General features: G+C 48.9%; 11 protein-coding genes across 11 annotated transcripts; 3 read left to right on the forward strand and 8 right to left on the reverse strand.

The window, feature by feature from the left end:
• Positions 1 to 2,060: 2,060 nt before the first annotated feature.
• N7537_005317 (Aldo/keto reductase) lies at positions 2,061 to 3,329 on the reverse strand (the record flags this gene model as incomplete). Its single annotated transcript, XM_056896374.1, has 3 exons — positions 2,061 to 2,511; positions 2,572 to 2,836; positions 2,906 to 3,329. 3 exons carry the CDS (start codon positions 3,327 to 3,329, stop codon positions 2,061 to 2,063), a joined length of 1,140 nt encoding a protein of 379 aa, XP_056752159.1.
• A 1,029-nt stretch (positions 3,330 to 4,358) lies between these two features.
• N7537_005318 (uncharacterized protein) lies at positions 4,359 to 6,275 on the reverse strand (the record flags this gene model as incomplete). The annotated part of the gene is made up of 2 exons (XM_056896375.1): positions 4,359 to 6,108; positions 6,169 to 6,275. 2 exons carry the CDS (start codon positions 6,273 to 6,275, stop codon positions 4,359 to 4,361), a joined length of 1,857 nt encoding a protein of 618 aa, XP_056752160.1.
• A 576-nt stretch (positions 6,276 to 6,851) lies between these two features.
• Positions 6,852 to 8,497, reverse strand: N7537_005319 (glycoside hydrolase family 27 protein; the record flags this gene model as incomplete). Its single annotated transcript, XM_056896376.1, has 7 exons — positions 6,852 to 7,238; positions 7,297 to 7,481; positions 7,538 to 7,834; positions 7,887 to 7,976; positions 8,035 to 8,175; positions 8,228 to 8,360; positions 8,420 to 8,497. The coding sequence occupies 7 exons, from the start codon at positions 8,495 to 8,497 to the stop codon at positions 6,852 to 6,854; spliced, it is 1,311 nt and encodes a 436-aa protein (XP_056752161.1).
• Positions 8,498 to 9,794: 1,297 nt separating this feature from the next.
• Positions 9,795 to 13,615, reverse strand: N7537_005320 (putative inositol polyphosphate phosphatase; the record flags this gene model as incomplete). The annotated part of the gene is made up of 5 exons (XM_056896377.1): positions 9,795 to 10,535; positions 10,585 to 10,844; positions 10,902 to 11,111; positions 11,165 to 13,505; positions 13,559 to 13,615. 5 exons carry the CDS (start codon positions 13,613 to 13,615, stop codon positions 9,795 to 9,797), a joined length of 3,609 nt encoding a protein of 1,202 aa, XP_056752162.1.
• A 405-nt stretch (positions 13,616 to 14,020) lies between these two features.
• N7537_005321 (CHY zinc finger protein) lies at positions 14,021 to 14,717 on the forward strand (the record flags this gene model as incomplete). The annotated part of the gene is made up of 6 exons (XM_056896378.1): positions 14,021 to 14,025; positions 14,134 to 14,177; positions 14,233 to 14,306; positions 14,365 to 14,426; positions 14,482 to 14,583; positions 14,636 to 14,717. 6 exons carry the CDS (start codon positions 14,021 to 14,023, stop codon positions 14,715 to 14,717), a joined length of 369 nt encoding a protein of 122 aa, XP_056752163.1.
• Positions 14,718 to 15,008: 291 nt separating this feature from the next.
• pre6 (proteasome core particle subunit alpha 4) lies at positions 15,009 to 16,123 on the reverse strand (the record flags this gene model as incomplete). Its single annotated transcript, XM_056896379.1, has 5 exons — positions 15,009 to 15,333; positions 15,402 to 15,789; positions 15,900 to 15,952; positions 16,012 to 16,018; positions 16,096 to 16,123. 5 exons carry the CDS (start codon positions 16,121 to 16,123, stop codon positions 15,009 to 15,011), a joined length of 801 nt encoding a protein of 266 aa, XP_056752164.1.
• Positions 16,124 to 16,251: 128 nt separating this feature from the next.
• N7537_005323 (uncharacterized protein) lies at positions 16,252 to 17,281 on the forward strand (the record flags this gene model as incomplete). The annotated part of the gene is made up of 3 exons (XM_056896380.1): positions 16,252 to 16,320; positions 16,625 to 16,723; positions 17,075 to 17,281. 3 exons carry the CDS (start codon positions 16,252 to 16,254, stop codon positions 17,279 to 17,281), a joined length of 375 nt encoding a protein of 124 aa, XP_056752165.1.
• Positions 17,282 to 17,299: 18 nt separating this feature from the next.
• N7537_005324 (putative RNA binding protein (Arp)) lies at positions 17,300 to 19,413 on the reverse strand (the record flags this gene model as incomplete). Its single annotated transcript, XM_056896381.1, has 4 exons — positions 17,300 to 18,241; positions 18,323 to 19,029; positions 19,109 to 19,166; positions 19,258 to 19,413. 4 exons carry the CDS (start codon positions 19,411 to 19,413, stop codon positions 17,300 to 17,302), a joined length of 1,863 nt encoding a protein of 620 aa, XP_056752166.1.
• A 926-nt stretch (positions 19,414 to 20,339) lies between these two features.
• N7537_005325 (condensin subunit YCG1) lies at positions 20,340 to 23,821 on the reverse strand (the record flags this gene model as incomplete). Its single annotated transcript, XM_056896382.1, has 2 exons — positions 20,340 to 21,716; positions 21,773 to 23,821. The coding sequence occupies 2 exons, from the start codon at positions 23,819 to 23,821 to the stop codon at positions 20,340 to 20,342; spliced, it is 3,426 nt and encodes a 1,141-aa protein (XP_056752167.1).
• A 153-nt stretch (positions 23,822 to 23,974) lies between these two features.
• Positions 23,975 to 25,234, forward strand: N7537_005326 (cysteine synthase A; the record flags this gene model as incomplete). Its single annotated transcript, XM_056896383.1, has 2 exons — positions 23,975 to 24,179; positions 24,237 to 25,234. 2 exons carry the CDS (start codon positions 23,975 to 23,977, stop codon positions 25,232 to 25,234), a joined length of 1,203 nt encoding a protein of 400 aa, XP_056752168.1.
• Positions 25,235 to 25,846: 612 nt separating this feature from the next.
• N7537_005327 (translocation channel protein TIM22) lies at positions 25,847 to 26,498 on the reverse strand (the record flags this gene model as incomplete). Its single annotated transcript, XM_056896384.1, has 3 exons — positions 25,847 to 26,182; positions 26,244 to 26,339; positions 26,394 to 26,498. The coding sequence occupies 3 exons, from the start codon at positions 26,496 to 26,498 to the stop codon at positions 25,847 to 25,849; spliced, it is 537 nt and encodes a 178-aa protein (XP_056752169.1).
• Between the last annotated feature and the right edge of the window lie 793 nt (positions 26,499 to 27,291).

Below are 27,291 nucleotides of genomic sequence, written 5' to 3' on the forward strand. Positions count from 1 at the left end.
TTTATAGATATTTATAGATATTTATTCTCCTTTAAGAGATATATTAGGTCCCTAAGGCGTTATTTTAATAGCTATAAGGGCTATTATAAATCGCGCGGACTTAGCTTATTCCGCCCGGAGGGACTAGACCCGATTCGCGGCCTATTCGACTAGGGGGTTAACCTATTAATAGTCTATACTAAAGTATATATAGAGAAAGATATTTCGTTCTTCTATATCTAGTAGATCGAGAGCTATATTAACCTCTACTAGAAGATTAGTCTAGAATTAGGCCTCGGTAGTTCCTTAGGGGGTCTATTTAGATATAGTTAATTTCGCGCGAGTTAGTTTCTTTCTTAGAGGAAGTAATATTATATCCTTTTATTCCTCTTATTAGGTTAGAAGGCTATTAATACTTTATAATAGCGTCTAAATACGGATCTTACTAGGTATTTAGCCGATATCGGCGTCTTTATAGCCTCGATCTCTCCCGCGCGTACCTACGCGGTTTTTTTACTTCCCGCGTTTTACCGTATATAGGCCCGCTCTATATCTCGGAGGGGTAGGTTATCTCCCTATCTCCGTTTTTCTCTATCTTTCTAGGACAAACGTCCCTAAGGCCGGCTGTAGAGGTATAACGAGTACGAAAGGTAGCCGGTAAGGGAAAAGGAGAGGGAGAGAGAGATAGTTATAAAGACTTCTTTTATACCTAGCCTTAGAGGTCCGCTAGATCGTTATCGGGATAGTATAAAAGGGGGTTAGAACCGTTCTTACTACGTTTAGGTATAGACGGTACCGTCTTATACCTCCCTAGGCTTATCGTAGAAGATAGCCTATACTAATATACTACTAGATATAACTTCGAAAGGATCGTATACTTTCTATTACTTAGGGTTTCTAACTACTAAATACTACTATCTATAGAGTACTATAGTACCTATAGACGTAGAAACAGTCCGGTGCGGGCCCGTAGGGTCCCGTATAGGGACCAATAGTGCTATATATATAGGAAATAGGCTTCTAGGATCTCACTAGTTTATCCTTAATATCGGATTTTATTCTAGCTTCGAAGTAAGGAAGGTATACTCTATCTAGCTAATCTAAGTAAGAAATAATTTTTAAGAACTTAGAGGTATAGCTTAATATAGTTCCGGTTTGTCGAATTCGTTATAACTTTTTCTAGGCTATTCTCGCTACGTCGATATCTCCGAACGTATTTTTAAGGTATCGACGGAAATTACGATACTCGCTAAAGATATTTATCGTAGTATCCGACTATTCTTTAGGTTTCTTTCTATAATAATTACGGATATAAGGTTCGAACTAATCCTATACCTAGCCGCGTAAGTAGGTTAATATAAAAATCACCTTACCGGCTTTATTAGGTATCTTAGTACTATTTATATCGAGGTATATATCTATCTAAGTAAGGAATCCTCGAAGTTTAATTCGGTTTCCTTTAAAGAACTTAGCCTTAGGCAATTATAGTGCCTAGATAGTACTAATAGATATAGATATATTAACTTAAGCCTTAATCTACTCGAGGTAATCGTCGACCTCGCTAAACTTACTACCGCTTCTTTTACCTAAGTGACTAAGCTAGTCTATAACCTTTTTAAGGTTATATTTAAGTTTATTGATCTTTCGCTTCTATTCCGTAATAGTATTATCTCGTTTAACGTTAGAGTCGGGGTCCTCTATAGGTAGAGTAACCTATTCCCGAACGGGTTTCTTCCCGGTACTAACGGAAGATATGTTGTTTGTCGGTGACTCGAAACTTGATTCGAGACGGTCTTCAATATATTACGTACTAGCTAACTGGTCATAGTTAGCTAGTACGTAATAGTTAGTCCTAAAGGGGGGTATTAGGTCTAATAGTCACGTGACCTACGACGTAACCCGTAGGACCTCTATGATTACTATCTTCTATCGTCCCCTACTCTCTCTTTTCTCCTTAGTTAGACATTATCAACTAATAGAATCTATCATTGGTAGTTGCATCTCTATCATTGTAGCCTATCCTATCATCACTAGTCAAAAATCGCGTATAGGTAGAGCATCATGCCGCTAGTAGTGGTCTCTCATAGAGAGGTCGGCTTCTGGGCGTTGGGAAATTTCATGGCGTTGGTCCGCCCAATCAGGAATGACGAACCAGTAACATTCGGGTCTGCGGGGATGAAGTTATGTGGAAAGCCGGGGTTGAAGGGCTTAACACTCTCTAGATGCTCGATTTGCTCCTGGGTCAGCTTGAGGCTCAGGGCCTGGATATTATCCTTGAGGTGCTCGATCTTGCGGCCGCCGATCAGAGGGAACACGTTGCCGGCCTTAGACATAACGTAGGCTAGTGCGACGGAGGTGACGGAGTCGATGCCGTGCTCGGATGCCACCTCTGCCAGAGCCTCACTGACTTTGATCTCTTCTTCGGTCTGGTAGGGAGGTCGGCCGGCGAAGGCACGCAGCCCTTCTCCAGCAGCCTTACGGCGCTCGAGCTCGGCCTTAGACTGGAACTTACCTCCACCAAGGACATCCCAGCTATTTATAACATAGGTTAGTTGTTAATTATTAGAATTAAAGGGATAATTAGACACTTACGGTGCAAGAGCCATGCCGAATTGACGGGCCATAGGGATAATATCGCGCTCGAAGTCGCGGTTAAGAAGGTTCCAACGTCCCTGGTAGATGCTAAAGGGAGTTTTTCCGTGGTCGATAGCGTAGGTATTGGCAGCGGCCACAATCCAGGCGGGGGTATCGGATACGCCTAGGTATAGAACCTTGCCCTGCTCGACGAGAATGTGGAGGGCATCCATAACCTCTTTGATCGAGGTGGTAAAGTCCCAGAAGTGAACGTAGTAGATATCTAAAGGAGGTGATATAAGTCAGAAAGGGGAGCTTATAGGTCAACGATACTAGGGAGTTAGAGACTCACCAATAAAGTTAGTACGTAGCTTCTTTAGCGAATCGCGGACACCAACATGAATACTACGGCGGGAGTTACCCGCAAAGTTAGCCGCCTGGGGGCCCTTGCCAATAGCATGGCTACGATAGTCCATGCTAAATTTGGTGGCTAGCACTAGCGAGTCGCGGTTTTGTCGAGCCTCGACCCATTCACCAATCCATTGTTCCGACTGCTCGTTTTGATAGACGCTGGCAGTATCAATGAAATTTCCACCGGCCTCATAGAATGCATCCAGAAGTTTGAATGCGGAATCCTTGTTTATGGAGCCCATCATGCCAGCCCAGGCCTCGCCAATAGACATGGCACCCAGCTGTAGAGGAGAGACACGCACACCGGCGGTAGACGAGAGGACGCGTAGGCGTCCAAGCTCAGTGGGGGGAGTCGGTTCCGCCATGATGAAGTGTTTTTTTGTAGTTCGATTGTTTTCAAAGATGTTGTGTTTATGTTCGACGCGTTGCTACGATCGGGGGGTCGACGGGCTTAGCTGGTAGTGAGTTGAGAGGGTTGGTGAACTCCAAGTAAGATAAGCCTGAAATAGAATAAAGAAGCCCTTCTACAGTAAGCTACGCCGCTAGCCAACCCCTAACGTAATCCCATAGATAGGTCTTTGATCACTAGTGGAGAACGATGCAGCTCGGGCGGAGTTAAGACACAATATCCGAAGCGCCTCATCCAGACCCTGTTCGGGGGACGCAAACTGCATGAAAGAAAGCAAGCAACGATCGGCAATGGCTAAGAACGAACAAGCCTTTCGCTCAGAGATTTGAGTCGGAGACCGACGGAGGCCCATCTCATCCATACCCCGGTGATGCATACTGCATGCAGGATGTATGGCTAGTTTCAGAGGACTACTGTACTGTATAATAAATTACATGTATCTATATATGTACATTATCCCTACAGTATGCGTATGGCCCCACTATAGCTGCAGTAGCATTGCTGATGAGGGACTTTCTGAAACTTGAGACTCGCGCCGTGCTCCTCCGAAATCCCTATCAGTGTAATTTATCAAAGTACAATGGTTTATAGAATAATCAGAGCCCTGAATTCTCTTGGTCTATGTATTTATATTACCAAACTAGACAGAAATAGGCAATGTGGATCCTGATGATAGGCAACGGCATGGACACATGGTTACTGTGCCTGTGCTATGTATACTATATCCACACATATATGTTGTGTACCTTTTTTCTCCGGGTTTGCTTCCCGGCCCTGGTATTTTCTTTTTTTGATATTCTTGATTTGTATCTCCTTTTTATTTTTTATTTTTTGACAACTTCATTTTATAAAAAAAAAACACATCAAAAGACAAATTTATATACGTAGAAATACAGACAAAAAAAATGGAGTAAAAAGATCAAATACTGCTCAGAAGCAATGTTAGTAGATGACTCACCTGAAGTCATTATTTCCGAGGTCAACTCTAGAGTTCCTCAATCACATCAGCCATGCTCGGGCGAGTCCTCAAATTGTACCGGGCTTGGGTAGACGAAGACGATGCACGAGAGTCTTGACTCTTACCTGAAACCGATGCACGGGATTTGTCTCTAGCAGAAAGGGCCGCTCTCAGGCTGGAGGCAGTAAAGTCTACAGCCATCTCTGAGTTCAATGGTTCTGGAAGAAAACTAAGCTCCTGAGGAACAGTGACATAGTTATCCATTCCGGGGAAGATCGAGTCTATGTACTGGGGTTGAGTCAAGAATCCACTGTCCACAGAATCCTGTGATGTCAGTCCAGAGAAGTCAATATTGGGTGGACCCGCCATATCAAAAGAAGTGGGATCTGTTAGATCTAAATCCATATCCGTAGGCAGGTCCAGGCAGGATGGATCGAAAGACTCCAAGTCTAAAGTGTTATCATTCAAAAACTGAGTGAAGTCCACATTGGCCAAGTCTTCTCCCGTCCAGTTCATAACCTGTGTCAAGTCCAATCCATTCGCATCTGGCTCACCCATAGCATCATCGTTCAAAAGCGCGCTGAAGTCAACATCCGGTACATCCGCTCCGCTCCAGTCCATCGTGTTTGTCCAGTCAATATCATTCAAATCGGCTGGGCCTGTGGAATATTCCTGTGGTAGTTGCGTAGTGATCTGATCTATAGTGTTATCAAGTGGAGCCTTGTTAAGGAAGGTAAACTCTTCTGTCTGTTCTAGGGTCAACTGAGGGATAACTGGGGTCTGTTGCACTGAAGCCTGACTGCTCGGGTTAAACAAGGAGTGTGCCCGCCTGTGCTCCAATGAGGTCTGCGGGGTAACAAAAGACCCAGTGGGGGTGCACTGGGGGGACGGGGTCCATGTAGGTGTGTTAGAAGGTCGCTGGTCATTGAAATCCTTGAAGGGCAATGGCTGCAAGTAAGTAACATACTGATAATTTGAGCGCTTGGGGTCTACCACCTGTGGAGCGAGTGGAGTCTGCATGTAGGGATGAAGGGACCTCATGGGCTCTGAGTTACCCGGGAACTGAATCGTCGGAACTGTGATATCAATGGTGTCCAGCCACAGTCCCATGGCCAGGTCCCCACCAAATTTGGGGCTTTTTCGGCGTAGCTCAGCAAACTCCAACTCGCCAAAAACTCTCAACTTTTTCCCGTTTCTTGTGATCTGCTGGGGATTCAGTCGATAATATCCGCAATACCTTAGAACTGCAGGCAGCACTAGCTCAGCGCGATAGTCCTTGACAGATTTCAAACCAGTAATCTGGAAGTTGTTGCTCCCGTCAGGAATAGGTTCCCTACTATACACTGCGTGAACAGCATACTGCAAAACGAAAGCTGGAGCAGTATCCATGAGATCACGGAATCTGCGGAAGGCAAGAGCCTGGAGGTCAGTAATTCTAAGAAGAAGGGCAGTTTGGAATATGGCCAAGTGAATGCGCAAGAGTTGACAGATCTGAGGACAAGTCACACATCCACCAGGGCAGGGCCTAATCGAGTAATCTCTCAAGTCGGCTTCTTCAACTGAATAGTCACCAGTATAGAAGTAATTAAGAAGGCTGTCAATCTGCTCAACACGTACCAAATCAGGAAGAACAAGCTTCTGCTTATCCCCAGTCTTGTGAATTCGCCAGTCAATCCACCGGGTCGACTTCCGAATGACATCCAAGTGCACATTCCAACCGCGTCGGCCGGTGTCTGGGTGTCGCAGCTTGAAATCGGGTTTGTGGGTCTTGAAGTAGCTAATAAAATGTTAGTATATAACCTTTTATTTGGGGGATGTCCTGTTCTTTATCACTTACTCGTGCTGCTCCTCTTGGAGTTGAGCCTTGCGGTTGCCCAACTCACCCCAACCCAGCCAAACGCGGGGCAGACCAGAATGAGCGTTGCAATGGTGATGGGCAGGCATGGTTACGATAGGATATTCTCTAAATCAACTGTGTCGGTTGGTTTGGATGAGTTTGGTGGTAAATACTGAGTGTGATTGTAGATGTAAAGTGTGATGAAGAATGAGGATTGTGCCGGGACAACAAGGCTCTTAAATACTCGAGAGAACACTTTTTCACAAAGGGATTAATTCCTTGGAATTTGAACAATGCCAATAAAGCCATCAAATCCAATAAAGTGTCTATAAATACTCGGGTGAATATTGAACCCCAACGTTCTTTGTTCCTCGACTATCCTGCGACACACGACTCTTAGACTCGGATTAAATACCGAGTTCTGATTGACTAGATACTATTCCTGTTCTTGTTACAGATATTTAAATATGACCATTGTGTTTCTATGCCCTTATTGTCGCCAATTTCCCCTTAGGCCCATTGAGTCCTTGCCTGGACAATCACGAACAATAGTCTTTGTACTCTCTATGCTGAGTGTGAAATGCTTAGAGATAGTAGCGTCATGGGTAGTGAGTTTCAGATTTTGGGATCACCGCAATACATAACCACTCAGAACAGAGATATTGTTCTTCGGCAATCTCTGTCTAGCATCGTCCCTTGACCACCAACACGGCCGCATCATGACTCTTCAAGGAAGCCTTGTAATTATTCTTCACACAGCCCAAATCCTTGCCAGTCCAAGCATCAATAACCTGGTATGCATTATAGCCCTTAAGCTCCGGAATCTCGCTCCATCTCGCAGTGCGAGTAGAAGTAGCATCCTCAGAGTTCAGCATAAGAACCAAAGTGCCCTCTAATATAGAGGATGCACCAGACCAATACTCTGCTGGATGAACCGGGTCAAAAGTTCTGTCAGAGTTGTATCCCCACTTATAAGGATAGGCAGGACTGCCAATGACAGGGTCTTGGTTGAAGTCAAGAAGGTACTTGTTCTTCAGAATGGCCAAGTGGTCGTCACTAATGGAATCGAGCTTTATAGTTGTCAGTATATCTTTCCATCAGGATTGGACTTTTGGAAATATCACATACAGCCGTGCCAATTATCAAGGGGGACTTCATGATAGCCCACAGTGCGAAGTGCGCCCTGGTTTCTTCAATAGTGAGATCTCCATTACCAACCTCCAACATGTCCGGGTCGGGGTAACTCCAAAAATTGGCGTAGTCCATCAAGAAGCTGTTCTCATTGGCAATTTGCGCAATACGGGACCAATCCGCTGAATGCAGAGTCAGCCACTAATCCTCCCATTCCAGTATCAGTTAAATAACTTACCGGTGATGTCACCAGACATGCGCCACGAGTTTGCAGTTTCATTGCCCCAGGTCTTGACGTCAGCCTGTCCCCATTCACAAAGTGAATAGAGGATCGTGCGGTCCACGTTGAGCAAGGCAGCGCGCATTGCATTATACCGCTGATATGTCTTGGATGTTTTCCAGTCATATCCTTCCGGAGCGGGATTGGTGATATCAGGACAGGTTCCATTAGGGTAGTCGCCGTCACCATCAGGGACACAGTATGCATATGTATCTGTCCAGTTACCGGAGACATCGCAATTGTCATATTTGAGGTCTGCGGGTTTCAGTATCTTAGAGACAGATTAACCAGAATAGAAATAACATACAGTCAATCCCCCACTCAGCAAAAGATTGCGCATCGACTGTCTCGTATCCCAGGCTGGCGGGATATCCAGCACAGGTAACCTCGCTAGCACCTAGCACATGTCAGATATGGTTTTTTTATCAGCACATAGGAGAGTATGGGGTACTAACTGCTGTAGATCCCGATTTTGAGTCCCAACCCGTGAACTTGCTCTGCAATACCAGAAATACCATCGGGGAACTTGGATGGATCTGGAATGAGGCGATTTGTGTTCTTGTCGCGGGTGTTCTTGATGCTCCAGCAGTCATCAACTTGGAAGGGTTAGTGATTCGCACCATTTTCGTGTGATAGTTCGGTTCATACTATTTATATATTCATAACCCAGATCCTTCAATCCAAGATTGATGACCTCATTAGCTGCGGTGATGAACTTGGTAGAATTGATATCACATCCGAATGCATTCCAGGAATTCCATCCTAGGGCAGGCAATCTACCCTATTTTGAGTCAGTGTTTCCGTTCAGAATCACTAAAAGAAAAGGAGAAGGGCACATACAACATCATTTTTCCTAACCAGAGCATTTGCCGCTGGCAGAAAAGTCAATGCAACAATGAGAGTCAATGGTCCTAGCATGTCTTTGAATTGTATTTCGCTTCTTTTTTTATCCTAACTAAATCTCCTAAATCTGCGGGCCTTTATAGCCCCAGTCTCGTGCGGGGAATGGTTCATGTCATCCTGATTAAATTGACAATATACTAGCAGTGTCGATCACCATACACTAGACCGTAGTCTCACTTACATGCATAAATAGAGGGGATTGATATATTGTACTTTGTATGGAATCCCTGTGTATCGCAGTGCACAGCGACCACTGAAGACTTTAATAACTATCCTAAAGACATATCTAAAAAGGACTATGTAATGGTCCTCTAGAAGATATTAAATACATCTAGTAGTAGGTGATTCTATCTAAAATAAATACCTCACTATAAATCTATAGAGCTTCTAATCAAGTCGATCTAACAACCAAAGCATAGAAATTACGAAGGAGACATTAGTGGCGAATCCTAAAAGCCAATAGGACTATAATTCCTAATGGTACATATGCACTGTGATACCCGTGGATGAACGTACCTGTGAGATGGTTTCCCCGGGGTTTCAGTGCCGCCTTCCAATGTTCCTAATTGGGGTGGACAAGGACGGAGACGGAGACGGGGTTCGGGGAAAGGAATAGAAGTGAAAATAACAGGACAGGCGCATTCAGACAAGGGTCCGATGCTTGCATACTGTCACATCAGGTCACTTCGCTTCTTCAATCTAGATCAATGCTAGAAAAGGGGATATACCCTAAAAGAATACTACAATGCCATGCAAAAAAAGCAAACTTTTTTATCTCTAACAACCATCATGATACGTATTAATTGGGAATCCAGTATTGGTTACATGGTTCAAAGGTGGCAAGGCACGAGCTATCTAGGTTTTTGCAGGTTCCATTGCGAGTGTAAGAGTGTAAGAGGAAGAGTTGGTGATGTGAAGCTCCAGAGAAGATGGGGCACGGCCCCATAGAAGTCACGTTGTATAGGAAAGGACCACCGAAAGACGTAAAGGAGTAAAAGGTACGGGGGTATACTACAATATCAAAGGTTATACATAGAAAAGTCTCTTTCACACGGTATACCTTTTTTTATTGCTTTCGTATATACCTAATATGAACATCTAAAAAGACATGACAAGGCCGTATAAGCGGCCGACTATTCTTGTCATATATGAAAAGAACCTTGTTATTTCTAACAACCATCATGATACATATCTATCGTAAAATCATTAGTCGTACAAAATACACCGCCATGCTTCCACCCAAATGCATATTAAAAAGCAGTACGCTTCACTTGGAAAGAAGAAAAAGAGGGAGGGACAATCATGCAAGCGGCTATTGCTTTCCCAAGATCAAGGAACGGGCCTGACGAGGATCTGTTCCGAGGACAGTAATGAGATACTCGATGCTAGCTTCAGAAGCCAAGCGACGCTTCTCATCCTGGAACTCCTTGTTGCACGCATCCCACGTCGCGTTCCGTTCTTGACTTAGGACCGTCTTAGCGCGGATTTTAAACGCCGCACTGACCGGCCGGTGGTCAGAGACGCGGACCTCGTGTCGCCGATAATCAAGCTGCTTGACGCGGCCCAGACCACGGTAAAGAATGCGGTCGCACCAGGCAGGAGAGCGTTTCTTATCACTGGAGTCGTACTCGTCCGTGCCCACGTCGTACTTGTAGGTCGGGGCGAAGGTGATGGGAGACTCGGTAAAGGCGCGCAGACGGAAACCGGGGTTCTTCCGCCGGGAAGCAAGTAGCTGGTCTCGATCCAGGAGTTTTGGTAGGTTGTTCTGGCGAACTGCGTCGATGATCACATTGCGAGGAATTGCATCGATTCGGTAGTTCAAATCTCCGTTCAGAATGCACACTTCATGGTCCATGATCATGGAGCCATCACCACCACTGGTAAACTGATCTGCCCGCAGGGTCATGCTATTCTCCGCAGGCAGGGACTCAGCTTCTAAGATCGCAGCAATATCATTGTTTCGGTTTGCGGTCTGGGTTTGGCCGGCGGCCAAATGGCAGTTCACAAAGCACATCGAGCTGTCATCCAGGACGAAGCGCAAAACAAGGGCACCCTAGTACAATTAGATAAAAGCCATACCAAGGGCCGGGCACATCACAAACCTTGTTTCCATGTAAACCGCCCATCCCACGCTTGATCTCCGAAGCACTAATGTTTTTGATATTATGGCGTTCCTTGTGTTTGACAAAAACGCAAGTAAACAGGCCCACCATATTCGCAGTATGCAAAAGAACGTAGGATTCTTCAAGAGGCATGCATTCGTGAAGAGTACGAGTAAGATGCTCAATCCACACTCGATACTGACGACTCATGTGTTCCTTCTCACCGTTCTCTTTCTTCTTACTGCCAAGCAGCAAGCTCTCTGTGGCGATGTCAGTGAACATTCACATAGAAAGGGAAAGAAAAGTTTATGACTTACTAGCTGTGATCTTCTTGTTCTCAAGATCAACCAACTCCTGGAACCCAAATATCACGATCTCGGGCGGGTCTTCGGGGGTGACCGCATTTCGGATGAAATCCGAAGTTCGCACACTGCCGGGGGTAGAAGCTCCCGCATTCCAAGTCAAGACGGCAGCCTTGACTTCTCGGAATTTACAGAACTCCACATCTCTGGCTTGCATCCGCGCATCTACTAGTATATCAGTGGAAGCCATCAACAGATGAAAACGAAATTTCACTTACCCAACCAATCGTCCTCGAGCATCCCGTCCCAGAGACGAATGCAATTATCAGTGCCAAGAGAGGTCACCTGCAGGCGGTTCATGGTCCATACGCTGCTCATGTCTAACACGAAGCTGGATACGGGACTGTCGTGAGCACGCCAGTCTTTCTTCACTGTCCAGGGATTGGTGGACACATCGTAGACGTAGATCATGCCGGTCTTATACGCAGCCCAAAGATAGTCTCCAACGAATCCAAGGCAGTTGATTTTGTACACACTGACGTTGACCACCGCCAAGCAACTAAAATCGGTTGAGGAATACACAGTAACCTTGCCGTCTGCGTGTCCCAAATATACCCGACCTCCATCTCGCGTGGTATAGGATCCGGAAGTCACATCGCCAGAGTGCTGAAGACCAAGAGGTCGTTTGAAGACCTTGAATGGGACATCATCCCGCGCGTTAGGGCGATATACATGGACGTCTTTCCCTGCTGCTAGCCACAGCTTGTCATCAACTACCATGGAGAATGTGTGGCCTCGGGCTATACGTTCGGAAGGGCTATGGTAGCTGTATTGCAAGTTGGGTGAACCTGTCTCGTCTGGCAACCAAACAAGCAGCCGGCCTTCGTCGTCAAACGTCCACATTTCTTTTTTGTGTCGCAAGATTTGAATGACTTCTCGGCGGGAGGGGTACGCCCGAGTAGCCACGATAGATTGACTCGGGATATCGACTTCGTGGAGATCTCCAGCGCTAGTACCGAGCCATATACGCTCACCCTCATCTTCAAGCCCTTTCCCTGGCTTGAAAGCAAGAGATAAACTTTTCACGGTCTCGCCATGGCTAAGACTCATCACTTGGTCACCAGTTGTAAGATCCCACACCCGGGTCAAATACCCAGTCGTGCACACATACTTGCCGCACACAGCCAGCAGACGCGTATCATACTTAGTCAGAATGTCTTTCGGTCCAGATTTAAAACGTGGGGGTCGACGATTAGCTTTTGAGGCATCGGGATAGTCGGTCCGTGAGATAGCTGGCTCTTCAGCTTGCTCTTCTTCCTCCGTGTCTGTGCGCACAACGCGCCGCTCGGGGAGAGAAGAAGACAGGTGAGATTCACGCGGTAGAGATGGTTGCCGCTGGATTGGTTTGGCGGCTGAGGATTCGCTAGCACGTGGGAAAGAAGGTGCAGATTTGGCAATCGGTGCTAGCTGCGCAGGGCTGCTTACTTTTCTGGAAGACTCTCGTACTGGGGAGACTCCAGATCGACGGGGAGCCCCAGAAGGTCGAGGAGGAAGCCCTGGGCGGTCGTAGGGAATATCACTGGCTCGGAATCTCTGCGCTGAAAGAGGGGGAGCAGTGGCAGCAGACATCGGAGCATCTACGGGGGCAGATGGAATCTGCACCATCAAGGGCTTGGAGGACCGTGAGGGCTCTGGACCAGGACGGATCCTTGAGAATCCCATCTCTCTGGCGTCATGTCTGACGGTCGCAGACGGAACAGGTGACCGGTCGTCGACTGAACGCCGAGTCGGTGGCTCTGTCGTTGGCCGAGCTGGTGCTGGCCGAGCATTACTCTTCCCAGTAGATTGCGGCTTAACCATATGCTTCTCTGGGCTACCAGGAGGGGTACTAAAAGGTGAAATACTTCGATCGGGTGACGCTCGCCCTGGTCTAGGAGTCAAAGAGGTGGTGTCCGGTTGAGAAAACATAGCCGGTTTCGCCGGGATTTTGGGCTTTGATGCGCGGTTAGCTGGGGGTGGTAACGAGGCGCTTTTTGATTTCCGGTCCGCCGGGCTCCCAGTGAGATTGATGCGGAGAGACCCAGGCGACGCCCGAGGCATTGTATCCCCTGCATTATCGGGCTGCCCAAACTTCGGTATCGGAGAGAGCGGGCGAGGTGGTGCCGGCGAGACGCTCATTGATTCTCGCGGGCGATGGCTTGGACTCCGAGCCTTGCGGCTGTCACCAGACGGAGTCCGAACTTCATCGCAATCTTGTCCGCGCGGCGGTGATTGGGGCGAGTGTACTGTCAAGGTTGGCGGTAGCTGTGGCGATGAACGGTGGAAGTTCATAGAGATGGGCCGGCCATATCGTCTACCGGAGAATCCACGATCCCGAGAGTTCCCACCATTTGACTGTTGAAGCGGGTTTGGCCTATCCTCAGCTGGGGTCCATGGGGAATGTGGCCGGGGCAAATCGAGCGAAGCACGGCTGGAAGATCGGAGGTCATCGCCAGGCTCCGGAGTTGCCAGTAAATGGGTTGTGGAAGTGCGCGGGCTGGCAGCTACAGCAGCAGAGGGAGATCTGCGGTGAGAAAGATTCTCAAAGTGAGACAGTAAGGAGGACACCGGTCTCTGTGGCTGCGGTTCATGTTAGTTCATTGTGTGCAACAAAAACAGTTACGTATGCATACAGTGGGAGGAGCATCATCATTGTTGTCCGGCTGATTTCCTGTGCCCGCCATGGCCATTATCACGGATCCGTCGCCGAGTCCAGCTGGATGAATGGATCATAGACTTGGAGATATCTCTTGGGGGTCGAGTAGTGGCGCGGAAGCAGTAGAGTAGGTGTTCGTGGGTACGTAACTAAGACTACAGGGATATCGTGGGGCTCGGAGTATGGAGAGAGGCGACGACGTAAGCGGCGCAAAGGCCCAGTAAGAGAAGACGGAGCTTGGCCGTCAAGAGTTTGAGGAATTCCGAGGGATATCCAGGGGGTAAAAGGGGGTGAAAGGTGAAAGTCGATGAAATGGAGTGGCGGGGAGGAAAGTGGAGGGAATCACGGGAGTTGGCGATCACTTTGTGTCTGCATTTCTTCGGACTTGAGCATCGACATCTCGCACTTGGCCGTCACTTTTCTTTCGCATTTCATAGCCATGTGGTAAGTCTGCTCCTTGCTGTATTCTGGAGCATGCTCATGTGCTCAAGATCCCCATCAATCCCCTTCGTCCAAAATTCTGATAGCTAATACAATCTCCCCGCTTTGCAGTAAACACATTTTGAACGCCCAAGTGGCCATCCGCTCGCACTGCTGTACGCTCCAATCGACCTCGCATTTGATCACAGGGGATTGACCGAAGATATATAGGCCGAAAATGGTTTGATTGCGCCGAATGCCACCAAGAGAGCGAGTCACACAATCTCGAGAAGAGCGCCGAGATGGTACACCCCCTATTCTCCGGTTAACGCAAGTCTAGCAGGCTGACATTCCATGGGGTAGATCTTTGCATGCAAGAAGTGCAAGAAGTGTTTCCGCAAGGACGCAGCTGAGTTCGATGAGACGTATGCAAGGAACAGTTCGAAATCCAAGTGGCAGCGGGCTAATTTTTGATTTCAGTGACGAATACTGCCCTCACTGCGATAATCACTTTGTCATTGAGGCAGTCGAGCCCGAGGCACGACTCCACGTGGAGGGTGAGGATGCTCGTATGGACAGCCGGTATGTTGAGCACATAAGATCTTCTAATTGGCAGGGTGCTGACCATATCAAGTATGCTCAAGGATGAGCGGGTTGCGCGCGACAAGGAGCGCTCCCTCTTCAATATTAGAGATGTGTCGGACCGCATGGGCTAAGCTGTGCACTTTTGGGAAGGAAAAAGACAATTGGCAGGCGCCATTTCATGATATTGACGATTTGATGGTTACTGTTTCTGGAAATAGTTCAAGGCAGATGGAGATTCCCTTTGCATCAATACCCTTTTCTGCGTTGATGTACAGTCCACAATACGAAAGAAACCGGGAGATGTGTTTTAAAACTTCATGATTTTGGATTCTCGTCCAGGAAGAGACCCAACGCTACTGTAAATTGAAACAAATCAACGATCCAGTCACCTCTCAGGCTCTGAATCCTTCCAAGTCTGGCACTTATTCGGTCGACTCGCCGCCACCCGGCCGGGTGAGGATAGCCGCCGTGGTGGTCCCTGTGCGAGTCTTCTTCTTGGCCGCTTCCTCCTGCTTCTCGGTCTCGATGCTCTTCACGTACGACTCAATCTGGTCATCTGGGAGCATCTCAAGAGTCTTACCGGGCGCCATGATGGCGACCTCGATGTTCTTGGCACCTGTCTGCACAACCTCAAGCAGAGATTTGATGGTCAGCTGGATTGTCTGCTCGCGGTCCATGTCCTCCTGGTGGTTACGCTCAAGGAACTCGCGGACGGTCTTGCTGGAACGACCGATGGCGTTGGCTTTCCTGTGGTGAGAGAGAAAAAAAGATTAGTCTGTATCCAATATGAAAACGTAATCTCGGAAAACACCTACCAGGCTGAGTAGATTCCAGATGGCTCGGTCTGGTACAGTCGCGGGTTGGAGTCGTTCTTGTCAAATCCAACCACCAGCGTACTGATACCAAATGGACGTACACCACCACTCTGTGTGTATCTCTGCTGAACACCAGCAATATATTTCGTAATATACTCGATGCTGGAGGGGTCCTCAACGGTCAGACGGTGGGACTGAGCCTCTAAGCGGGCCTTGTCGATAAGAATGCGGGCATCGGCGTTCAATCCAGCGAAGGCGAGACAGACGTGGTCATCCACCAGGGCGATCTTGGAGGGAGTAATGCGGGTATCTTGGAGCTTGAGGGCTGAACGCTTTTCGCAACCGAGGACGACGATGTCCTTGCCTTTGACACCAACAGCGCAAGTTCCTAGAAGATCATCTACTATCAGCAAATGTGTCTTTGATGAATGAAATTGGAGCAACGGCAGGAAATGGAGCAGAGAAAGGTACTTGGAAAGCAAATAATGGCGGTCTTACCTCGCTTCACAGCCTCCATGGCATATTCGACCTGGAAGACGTGTCCATCGGGACTTGGGGGAGGGTTAGAAAACAAACTCTGGAGCTGAAGCGTAGCTTGAAGGCCTCATACCTGAATACTGCGATAAGTTAGCATGATACAGCTTTCGTCCTGGTCAGGATCAAAGGGAGCTGGAGAGGTGGGGAGCTAGCTTACCTGAAAGAGCTCGGTCGTATCCGGACATTGTGAATCAAGGGCGAGTGGATGAGTGGTGATTCAAGGTTGCTGCAAATAACAAGTCTAAAGGAAGCAATGAGGTAGAATAAGGGCAATGCAGAGTGTCAAGTAGCTGAGGTCAATTGGGTTGGAGCAATGACGGGTTCCGGGCGGTGGACGCGAAAGCCTACGGCTGCCTCAAACGCCAACCCTCGCGGTACTTGTGTTAAGTATGGACACACCATACTAATTTCATGTACCTAACAGTCGACCTATTTTACCAGTCTTCTACTTGAAAGTGAATCATATACTCAATAGTATAATATATCCTTGGAAGAAAAATGCTCAAATCAGTCTTGAATTCACTTAAACACTACATATTTCTATCGTCCTGTAGTACACCTATATTCACCTATAAGAACCATGGATATATATAAAAACTAATCTCCTAGAATTTTATATAGTTAGTCAAACCACCTAAATAACGAGACAGAAAATATAGACACAATGATTTTTTTTGCATTCACAGTGCTTCGACCCCGAAGAGATCCTCGCGATGCCCAAGCTTCAAAGTAAATCCCCAACACCCCAAACGGAGTCCCAGTATATCCCCACCCAGATCAAGACCGTGAATTCTCCGACGCTTCCCATGACCAAAGAGTGCAGAAAGGGAGCCCACAAAATATCTAAAATGCAATGCCAAAAGCAGGGCAAACCCAACGCAAATGTGTCCATGCCTGCAGACAATAAAGAGATGGCCGGAACATTCAAAAATACATGCACCACACCCCTAGGGGGCTAATTCCCCTCGAGAAAGATAACAAAACCATATAGCGCAAGATGGAAATCACAAATATGGAGGAAAAAAGACAGATCCCACAACCAGAAGTGAGAACAAATGACAAAAAGAAAAAACAAAAACAAAAACAAAAAACAGACCAAAACCCAACGATAAAAAAGCATCACGCAAAAAGCACAGGGCGGCGAAGGCGAGAGAAAGAAATCCGAAATCTTCGACAACGCTAACCCGCCTGCTCCTTCCAACCCGATGCACCAAAACCGCAGAATCCCTTATACAAATGCGTATCAACGAATATCAACCAACGCAGAAACCCGCCACAATGCAGGGTTGCAATATGGACAGCATAAGTGTGAGCGCCCAATTCGTGTGTGGGGCGTGAAGTAGATATAACTAGACCCATATTTAAGCGGGCGACTTGTTGGCACTGGAGCCGTTGCGACGAGAGTGGGGGTCATCAGACACCGTCAGACCACCGAGGCCACTCGACAAGAAAGCGAAGGGGTCACTGGCACCATCGGTGCCGTAGAAAGCACCGTTGGAAGCACTGCTGGAGGGCACGCCGTGGTCCGCACCAGTGAAAGCGGCCTGAGTAGCCGGGTTGGCGAAGGAGGCGGCCGAGTGCGAGGCGGTGGAAGAACCGTAGCCCGAGTTCATCTGACCCATGGGAGGGTACGCACCGGGGGTGTTGTTACCCAGACCACCGGAGGGCAGAGCGTAGTTGTTGGGCGGGCCACCGAACTGCTGGCTGAAACCACCGAATCCGCCGGCGGTAGAGGCGAACGGAGCAGGGGCAGGTGTGCTAGCCATCGAGTTGGGCCCCATATTGAATTGCGACGGTGGATCCATCGGTGACGGGAATGCCGAGTCTGCCACGACGGCAGCGCCCGAGCGAGGGGCACCACATCGTAGGCAGTTGATGTTCTTCGCAAAGTTGTGGTAGCCACAACCCTCAGAACCACACTTCCAATCACCGGCGCGGAAGGGGACAACACCACCGTTGCCACCCATACCACGCGAATGACCACCACCCATACCGTGACCGCCGCCGTGGCCCATGTGAGGGGGCATCATTGATGGCGGACCGTAGCCGTAGTTTCCGTAGTTCATTGGGTCGGGTGCGGCCGCCATGGCAGGGAACGAGCAGCGGAAGCATGCTGTGCGGCGCTGGAAGTTAGAGAAGCCGCAAGATGGGCAGGTCCAGTCACCAGGACGAGGACGGTTTTTGGAGGGCGGGAAAGGAGTGAGGATCTCGGCGGCCCGGTCCAAAACCCGACTGGAAGAGGGAGAGACCTCAATCGCCTTTTCGTTGAGCGCACGACCGTTCATGCACAGGCTTTCAGCAGCCTAGTAAACAGTTAGTAGGCGGAACATGCGGATAGAATACAGGAAGTTCTATATAATAGAATAATAAGACGAAAAACTCACCTCCTCGTGCGAAGAGAAGACGGCAAAGCCAGTGCCAGTGGGCTTGTGCTGGTCTGGTGTCCGCAGAGTCCAAAAGGCGATGGGACGACCACCGAACTGGGTGAACCAGCTCTCCAACTCAGACTGAGTGGTATCGTGGGGGAGGCCACTAAGGTGCAGAACCTTGCTCCGTTCTGCTAAAAAGGCCCGAACATCGGCATGAGCATCCATGGGACGAGTGAGGATCTCAGGGTGCTCCTGGGGCGGCTGCGACTTGCGGATCAAACCACGAAGCACACGGGCGAGAGTAACAGACTCCTCCATGGCACGGCGGGGCGAAGCGGGGGCCAAAGCTTGCAAATGGAAAGGAAGGTTGTGCTTAATCGGGGCAGACGACTGAACGGGCTCGACCTCGAGGGCAGCGCAGATGTTGGAAAGCGAGCTGGGACCGAAAGGCAGCGACTCAGGGTGATGGGTCTGCCAGCGTTGATATTCAGTTCGCAGGTCGAAAGTGCGGGAATGCTGCAGGTATGCGGGCAGCACGACGGCCTTGTCGCGGGCCTCGCGGGGCAGCTGCACCCGCAGATCCCACGAGTCCAACGTCACAAAGGCAAACTCGAGGTGTTTGCTAGTGAGGTGTTCCTGGGCGAAGGCGTCGAATCGAGAGATGGCGTCCCGGAAAGTACCTGCGGAGCGAACGTGTTCCCATGTCAAAGTGGTCAAGCTCGCTTTAAAAGAATTGTCAGCCACAAATTGGTTCCTAGCAAAACAAAATGTAATCCGAGGTTAGTTTCAAGGCGATCTTACTGCAAAGCGGGGTGATTGGAGTATTGACGGGCTTGACGAGAACGCTTTCACGATGCAACTAAACAATTGGGGAAAAAAAGGTGTCAGCTTTCGGGTTGGTCTCGGGAGTAAATTGAATGTTGGGTAGAAGGACGTTGGGGGGAACGGACTTCCTCGCAGGTCTTAGTGTCCAACAGAATCCATCCTAACTCAATGACCTCAGCCGAGTCCTTGGTGACATATACGCCATGTTCGTCGCAGGTGGTTGCAACGTGGATGACGATGTATCGATCCAGCTTGGGGGTTGGTGCTGAAACGGCCGCCATCGCTGACTTGTCCGGTGCCAACGGAGCGGCAAGGGAATCCCGGGGGAAGATGGGGGGGAAGATGTCTCTGCGGGAAAAGCAGAAGACAAAAGACAAGGCCGGAGAAGAGAGTGGTAAGAATAGAAGAGAAAGCCCGGGGGAGGAAAGAAAGGAAAGGGGGGGGGGGAGGAAGAAGAAAAGAGCCAACTCGGTGGAGTTCTGACAGAAAATGAAAAGTTTCGGGGTTCACGGGGGGAGACGGAGATTATACAATTACAATATGAATTATATAGGATGTCATTCTTAGAAGTCTGAGAAATTTAATCCTTCTTTATTCTGTCACTTTCATCGAATCTTTTATCCTTCAAATTCCCCTGGAAATTATGTGTTCGGACTGGTCTTGACCGTGCAACCCCAACCGGGCCCAGATCCCTGTCTTAGCACGGCTTTTCGGATTTAGGGGAACGAGTCGAGGATAATATAGTAGATATATAGATATATAGATATATATTGACATGTGTCTCCTTTCTAATGGTTAATACTGTTGTTGATTGGAGACCAGAACTATCAGATAAATATGTAGGATATCAAACGAGTACATAGAAGGCAAAAGCAAGTACTAGGTAGGACATATAGCGGAGTATACAGTTAAACATAGCAAGAACCAAGACAAATATAGACAACATAGGCAAAGATAGACAAGACGGACAAAATAGACATTCCAAATATCAACCTTGGAAGCCTCTTGCCGCTGTCAAAAATATATCATCACGTGGCACATCACGTGGATATACATTGAAACATGAATATATGAGAAACTCGTATAATGGGCATTCATGCAAAGGTATTCAAAGACAAATCAGACACTGAAAATATGTACAGAAACCTAACCCCAAACCCCTAACTTCGACTAACGCCAACCAAACTTCGGAACTCCGGAACAATCATCACTCATCACCCGTCTCTTCCTTAATTATTGTTCCCCGACTAGTATCATGGTCATCTTCTTCATCTTCTTCCATGATACTGGGTTCAATAGAGACAATGGGCCGATTAGCTGCGGCAGAAGTAAGACGGCTATCACCCTCACCCTCGTCTTCCTCCATGATACTTGGCTCAACAGAGAAATTACGACGGCTGTAACCACCGGTAGGGTCCACAGAGCGACGAACACTACCAGAGCGTACACTGGCTCCATCGTTGTCAGGGTCTTCAGTGCCTTCACGAGGACGAGCACTGGCAGCGCGGCCATCTTGTGCAACGGCAAGGATCTTGAGGATCGCGTTCTTAGCCTTGACGAGAGCGTTTCGGCTGGAGGCTTCGGCGGCGAGACCCTCTTCAATGGTTTGATCCAATAGCTCCTTGACCTCGGTCGCGAGGGCAATGTTTTCAGGATCGATTTCGACACCCGTAGCACTGCGAATGCTAGTCCGGAATTGATCATCCCCTTCGGGGGCTCGAGAGCTAGCTCGTGCGGGTAATGTAGGAGCGGCAAAGTAAAGCTTACTGAGGAGGGAGAAGAGAAGCTTGCGTTCCTCGCGTGAGCAGCGATTGGCGGCAGAGCTGATGCCAAGAACACGCTCGAGGATCTCCTTAACCAGGGCGAGGTGAACCCATCCACAAGCATTGGAGCTTGGAGCACCGCCAGCCAGAATTCGTTCACCACCAAGGCCAACGACCCGGCGTTCATCAGTCCACTCAGAAAGCATGCCAACAACACCAGTCATAAGAGCCTTGACCTCGCGCTCGCCGACGCTTGGATCGATTTCTCCATCACTGTCTTCCTCGGCTTCGAGTGAGTAGTGCTCCTCCGCGGCATTCATTACAGCACGGATCACTGGTACGGCCACGCGGCGCATGCGTTGTGTATTCTCCACACGGGAGTGGCAGTATACAGGGAAGAAATAAGCCAATGACTGTCGTAGTGCTGGATTTTCACGAGTGCGTGGGTGGTAGAAGGAGACCACGAGGGACAACAACAGAGTCTCAACAGCATTTTGATTGTGTTCCTGGATCGCGGGTGGGACATTTGGCCCAGAGGGAGTGAAGGTGTTGGTGAGTAGCAGCTTGCAGAGAGCAGCGGCTGCTCCGGACTGCACGCTGTTGGGAGAGTTGGCACGCAGAGCTCGGGCGAAAACCTTGAGGAGAGGCTTCTGCATGGGGGGTGGCGTCACAGTCTCGCCATCGGACTGTGTAACGGGAGCAAGCAGGGATGGGTGAGTCGTGATCATATCACAGAGAATTTGTAAAGCAGTGACCTGCAATGCCTCGTGACCCTTGCTATAGCAGTGAATGAAGAGGGTCATGTTCTCTTCGGCCAAATTCTGTGGAAACCAATCGTTAGCCAACCTCATCTTCGACCGAAGGAGAATATACCAACCTTGTCAAGCAGACAGCAAAGGCCCAAGCACAAGAGGCCACGCTCTCTGATTGGAGCTTCGTGGCTTCGAACAGCGGGCACCACAAGGTTATTTAACATAGTAACAAGGTTCATGTTCTGCTGCAAGTGGCCCTGGACATTTTGCAACATACACTGAGCAATATACAGACACTTCATATTAACAACAATCTCGCGGACGATCTTAGCCTTAGCTTCTTCCTTATTAAAGGGAGTCACTTCCTCATCGCCCGGAGTTTCGGATCGTCTGCTAGTATCGTCACTGATCTCAGACCTAGCAGAAACAAAGCTATCCTCGGTGGTGATGGTGTCATGAACTTCGGCAATGGCTTCGAGAACAACACTGCAAAATTCGGCCTCAGCTGCAGTATCAGGCCCGCAGACACAGCGGAGTGTTTCAACGACGAGTTTTGTGCTCTCTTCTGGGAGTTCTGGCACGGCCAAAGTTTCTCGCAGGAGCGAGAACATCTTTCGTCGACCGACCTCGTCACTGTAATCTAAAGTGATGGCGATGTGGAGCAATTGTTCCACAACAAATTCGTGCTCGACTGCGTCATCATCGTTCGCTTCACCAGACTCTTTGGAAATCTTCTTCCGCTCCAAAAGATTAGTGATGTATTTGCCTAGGAAATAAGCCATCGCAGTGACCTCGGGCATCTTGTCGTCTGCTAGGCTGTCGTATTTGCCTTCGTTCTCCACACGGCAGAAGTCATTGAACGACCGGAGCAAGAACGCGGATTCACCGGTAAGATTTTCCCAGAAAGGCTCGTCAAAGACAACAGCTTCACGATAGTCCGCACGGCCCTCCCAGAACCCGCGCATTGCCTCATGTGCAATTCCGCTTTCCATTCCAGAGTTAACAACGTCAATTCTCTCCAAAAGTTCAAGTAGCGCGTTGATGTCGGGTGCAGAACGCTGGCCAGTCGGTCCCTGATTCGGGTCATTGTTTGTGCCAGCACAGTCCTCGACCCATCTGTCATAGAACAATTTCGCCGTAGCCTTGCGGACACTCTCATCGCGATCACGTAGACCCCATCGGAGGAGCTTTTCTCTCATCGAGAGAGACAAATGACGGAAGTCACCCAAGGTAGGCAGAAGACGCGAGTACAGTGCGCGTCTGGTAGGGGCATCCAGATCACGGGCACGCTCAAGAAGATAAGGAAGCGTCATTGGAGCGAGGGGCAGATTTGTGAGCAGGGTTTTGCGAACGTCGGCACTTGTATCGTTTTGCATAATTTCGATCAGCTTTTCAAGAAGAGCAGAGTTGTCGTCATTGCCCTCTTCTCCATCGTCTCCCGCCAGACGTCCTAATCCTAGAACCGCCTGTACACGGATAGAGGCCTCCTTATCACGGAGACGCCTCAGAAGGCCCTGTCTTATCGTATGGTATAGCTCGTCGTCGATCGATTCTAGCGAGTTCACAATGTGGGCGGTAATTTGAGTTGCGCGGAATCGCACCATCTTATCCTTGGCACCCATGACGGGTCCCATCAGCGCAATAAGACTAGATGTGAGGCGGGCGGTTGGTGTCTCCGGGTTGTGGTCCTCATCTTCACCCGAAGCAAAAATCTCATTATCCTTCTCTGCGGCATGACCGAGGAAAGTACCCAAGAAGCGCAAGATCCGGTCTCCAACAGGTTCACTCTTCTTAATTGTGAGAATCCGAAGAATGCAGCGGCCGATTTCCACGTTGAATTCCTTCTCGGCATCCGTTTCCTCACCAGGAATCAATGCCTCTTCAGGCTCTTGCTCCTTTCCCTTGTTATTCTTCTTTTGTGAGATACCACAGCAAAACTCTTGGAGCTTGCGCAGACGCACAACAAGCTTTCGGTGACCGGTAGTCGAGCGCTGAGCATCCGCAAAGAGCAAGCACACATCGCGACGCAAAGTGGGGGATGATGCTGGTTCTGTTGGTTCTTCGGGGATCGCAAACGATGGAGTAACGGAGCCAGCACGCCCAGACGTAGAGGGCTGTGCTGACGACCTGCGTGTCGTCGCAGATGTCGAACGGGCGGCGACTCTGCCAGGCATTGTTGTGTTGTTGTTGAGCGTTGATTATTCAGAGGCGAAAAGCATCGCAGACTGCGGGACCGATCAAAGGAGTGGAGGCCTTGGCGGTAAACAAACAGCCCAAAACGGGTGGCTGATAGCCGATAAGGGTAGTAGACGCACGTGAGCTGACTAATGCCGACCATCGGAGGTGCGGGAGCTCGTCATTCTCCGAAGGTCGATGGGATCATATATTCCTACATTGCAAGTCAATTTAGGATGTTTCGTCAAAGTGTACGGCGATTCGCCACTACGGCGGCTCGTGCTGCCACCGAGGGGTCCACTGCTTACTGCACGCGAGTGTCAACTGCCCAGGGCGTTGTCAATGGATTGACCGAGGGTATGTCTAGCTCCGAGCACCCTTGCATGCACTTTTGAGCTGACTTGGATCCTGCAGCGATTGGAAATACCCCGCTTATTCGATTGAAGAAGCTCTCTGAGCAGACTGGCTGCAACGTTCTTGGAAAGGCAGAATTCCAAAACCCCGGAGGTAGCGTGAAGGACCGAGCAGCGCTCTTCGTGGTTAAAAATGCAGAGGAGAAGGGGCTCCTGAAACCCGGTGGCACCGTGGTTGAGGGAACGGCTGGAAACACTGGCATTGGGTTGGCGCATGTGTGCCGGTCAAAGGGCTACAAGCTAGTGATCTATATGCCCAACACCCAGTCGCAGGGCAAGATTGACTTGCTCCGTCTGCTAGGTGCGGAAGTATACCCTGTCCCCGCAGTGGCCTTCGACAACCCCCAAAACTATAATCACCAGGCGCGCCGACACGCTGAGTCATTGGACAACGCAGTCTGGACCAACCAGTTCGACAACATTGCCAACCGTCAAGCACACATCGACACTACCGGGCCCGAAATCTGGGCGCAGACCGAGGGCAAGATTGATGCCTTCACCTGCGCTACTGGAACCGGAGGCACCCTGGCTGGTACCACCCGCTATTTGAAGACTGCCAGTGACGGACGTGTCAAGAGTTTCCTTGCCGATCCTCCGGGCAGTGTTCTCCACAGCTATATCCAAAGTGGTGGTACTCTGATCGACCGGTCTGGCAGCAGTATCACTGAGGGTATCGGCCAAGGCCGTGTGACAGACAACCTTCAACCCGATATCGACTTGCTGGATGGTTCGGTGAGCATCAGTGATGAGAAGACTATCGAGATGGTGTACCGCTGTCTGGATGAGGAAGGTCTGTACCTTGGTGCCAGTTCCGCGATGAACGTGGTTGCCGCCAAGGAGGTTGCCGAGAAGTTGGGCAAGGGTAACACCGTTGTCACCATTCTTTGTGACGGTGCTTACCGTTACGCGGATCGTTTGTTCTCCAGCACCTGGCTCGAGAGCAAGAACCTGCGTTCTTCCATTCCCAAGCACCTCGAGAAGTATATTGTGTTGCCTTAAACTTTGTACATATAAATTGAACAAACTATTCTCGTCTGAGTTTCGGAACTTCAAAGGGGTGGATTGAGAGTATATAGTAATTGAGTGCTGATCCTGTTCCAGTTTGCATTTGCGATGGACGTAGTATATCGTCTACTAGAGAAGGGGGCATGGATTCGACACAAGTCTCGATTATTTGAATATTAGTGGAGGGATTTTATCGAGGTTCTTGAAAGGTTAGCTGATATACATGAGCATAAAATAAGTTGGTATCAATTGTGAAAGGTGAGACTCAAAATCCAGTGGTGTATATATGTCCACGCGTGGTATTGTACAAAGAGTAAAGAGTCAAATCCAAACGGATCTAATATGGAGTAAACCACCATGCCGAAGCCATTCAATGCAGCCATCAAGCAAGACATGCAACGCAAGAGAAACAGGCCAGAAGAACCATGTCCCCAGCAAAATAGACAAGAACAACCGAAACGCCCGCAATGCTTCCGTTCTATTCCAGAACGCCAGATGCCGTAGAAATGTACAGGTCGAAAAGCGCAACAAGTTAACACCGCCGGCAGTAGAAAAGCCAAACGACGGAACAAGCTCATGCTTTCAAGTCGGATCCGAATGGACCGTTTACTCTTCACCGGGCATTCTCATGTAGGCATCAATGGCCGCACTGAACGCCGCGAAACCAGCGCAACCGAAGGCAGCAGCCTGGGGACCCGCCTTTGCGCCGAGAATACCACCGGTGACACAGCCAGCGGCAACGCTGTTGGTAAGATCGTTCTTTGCGCGGAGGCCTTCGATACAGCACTCGGTGCCGGAGTAGAGCGCACCGACAATACCGAAGTTCTTAGCAGAGGACCAGGAACGGGCGCCCATGTCCTTGAAACCGCGGCGGACTTGTTCGCGCCAGGGGAGGTCGGCGATGGCGCGACCCTGGGGTGTGAAGGTTGAGTCGTAGGACATCTAGAGCGGGTATATGTTAGAAATGGAATTGTGGACGTCAAGTATTCGATTGCCAACTTACACTAGCCATAAAGAGACCGAAAGCACCACCAAGACCGAAACCCATGGTACCTGAGATGACTGTCTTGATAGGGCAGGACTCCATACCACGTTGCATCTATACCAAGATATATTAGAATTGAACGAGTGCATGTCATAATGGAGGACAAACCATCTTGACCATGGCTTGTTCTTGGTCATTCATTCCCTGAGTGCCGGGGTTACCTCCCAGGGAGGTCATGGGAATCGCGGTCCCTGTGGTACCTGGAAAGGCCATTTTGGAAGTTGGCGTCGGTAAGGGTTGGATTTTATATGGTCGTAGATCGTACTCGCTGGATCAGATCCACGCTGGCCTGAATGATCAATCCACTAGATCTCGGCGAGAAAAGAAATCGCGTGATCAGGTAAAATATAGAACGCGGAGATCTTGCGGAGGCGAGTAACTGAACCGCAAATTTATTTTACGGGAAACCAGAAAATCCCAAAACGCAGTCTTGCACGTGATATTCCGAGCTCGTCGGGTCTCGATAAGGAATGATAAGGAACAGTTCGGAATAGGCACAGTAGATTCCTTTTCTTTTTCCTATTTTTTCTCTTTTGATCTGAAGTTCATCTTTGCTTTTCACAAACATCTCTGCTTTTACCATCAACAAATGGACCATCGTAGCTGCAGAATGCCCCGATCTTCAAGTCCCAGTGGAGTAAACCCGATTGTTTTGCCTTTCAAGGTTACCTCGACACTACTAGAGCCACTACTTCCAGTCATCGGACCATCCCTTATCCGAACCCTAGAGCTCCGGAAGTTCCTATCTTAGTAAGCCGAGAAAATCTCTAGGGCTACCATTCCAAATCATCGTGCGGTTACAACGTTCTGTGTACATATCCATGGATGCATTGTTATTGTTGTGTGTTGAATTCCAAAGAAAAAAGCACAAAGACATAATGGAAACTCGTTATATTCGTGAAACTAAAGAACCAGAAATCGCATTTATCGTGATCAAGTCAAACTGGTATTTCAACAAATCTTGAAATAAATGGAAGCCTGCATAAACTTCAAATTCAAAAGCAGC

The sequence above is a fragment of the Penicillium hordei genome (genome assembly GCF_028827395.1).
Source record: "Penicillium hordei strain IBT 12815 chromosome Unknown utg000003l_segment0_segment0, whole genome shotgun sequence".
Lineage (NCBI taxonomy): Eukaryota > Fungi > Ascomycota > Eurotiomycetes > Eurotiales > Aspergillaceae > Penicillium > Penicillium hordei.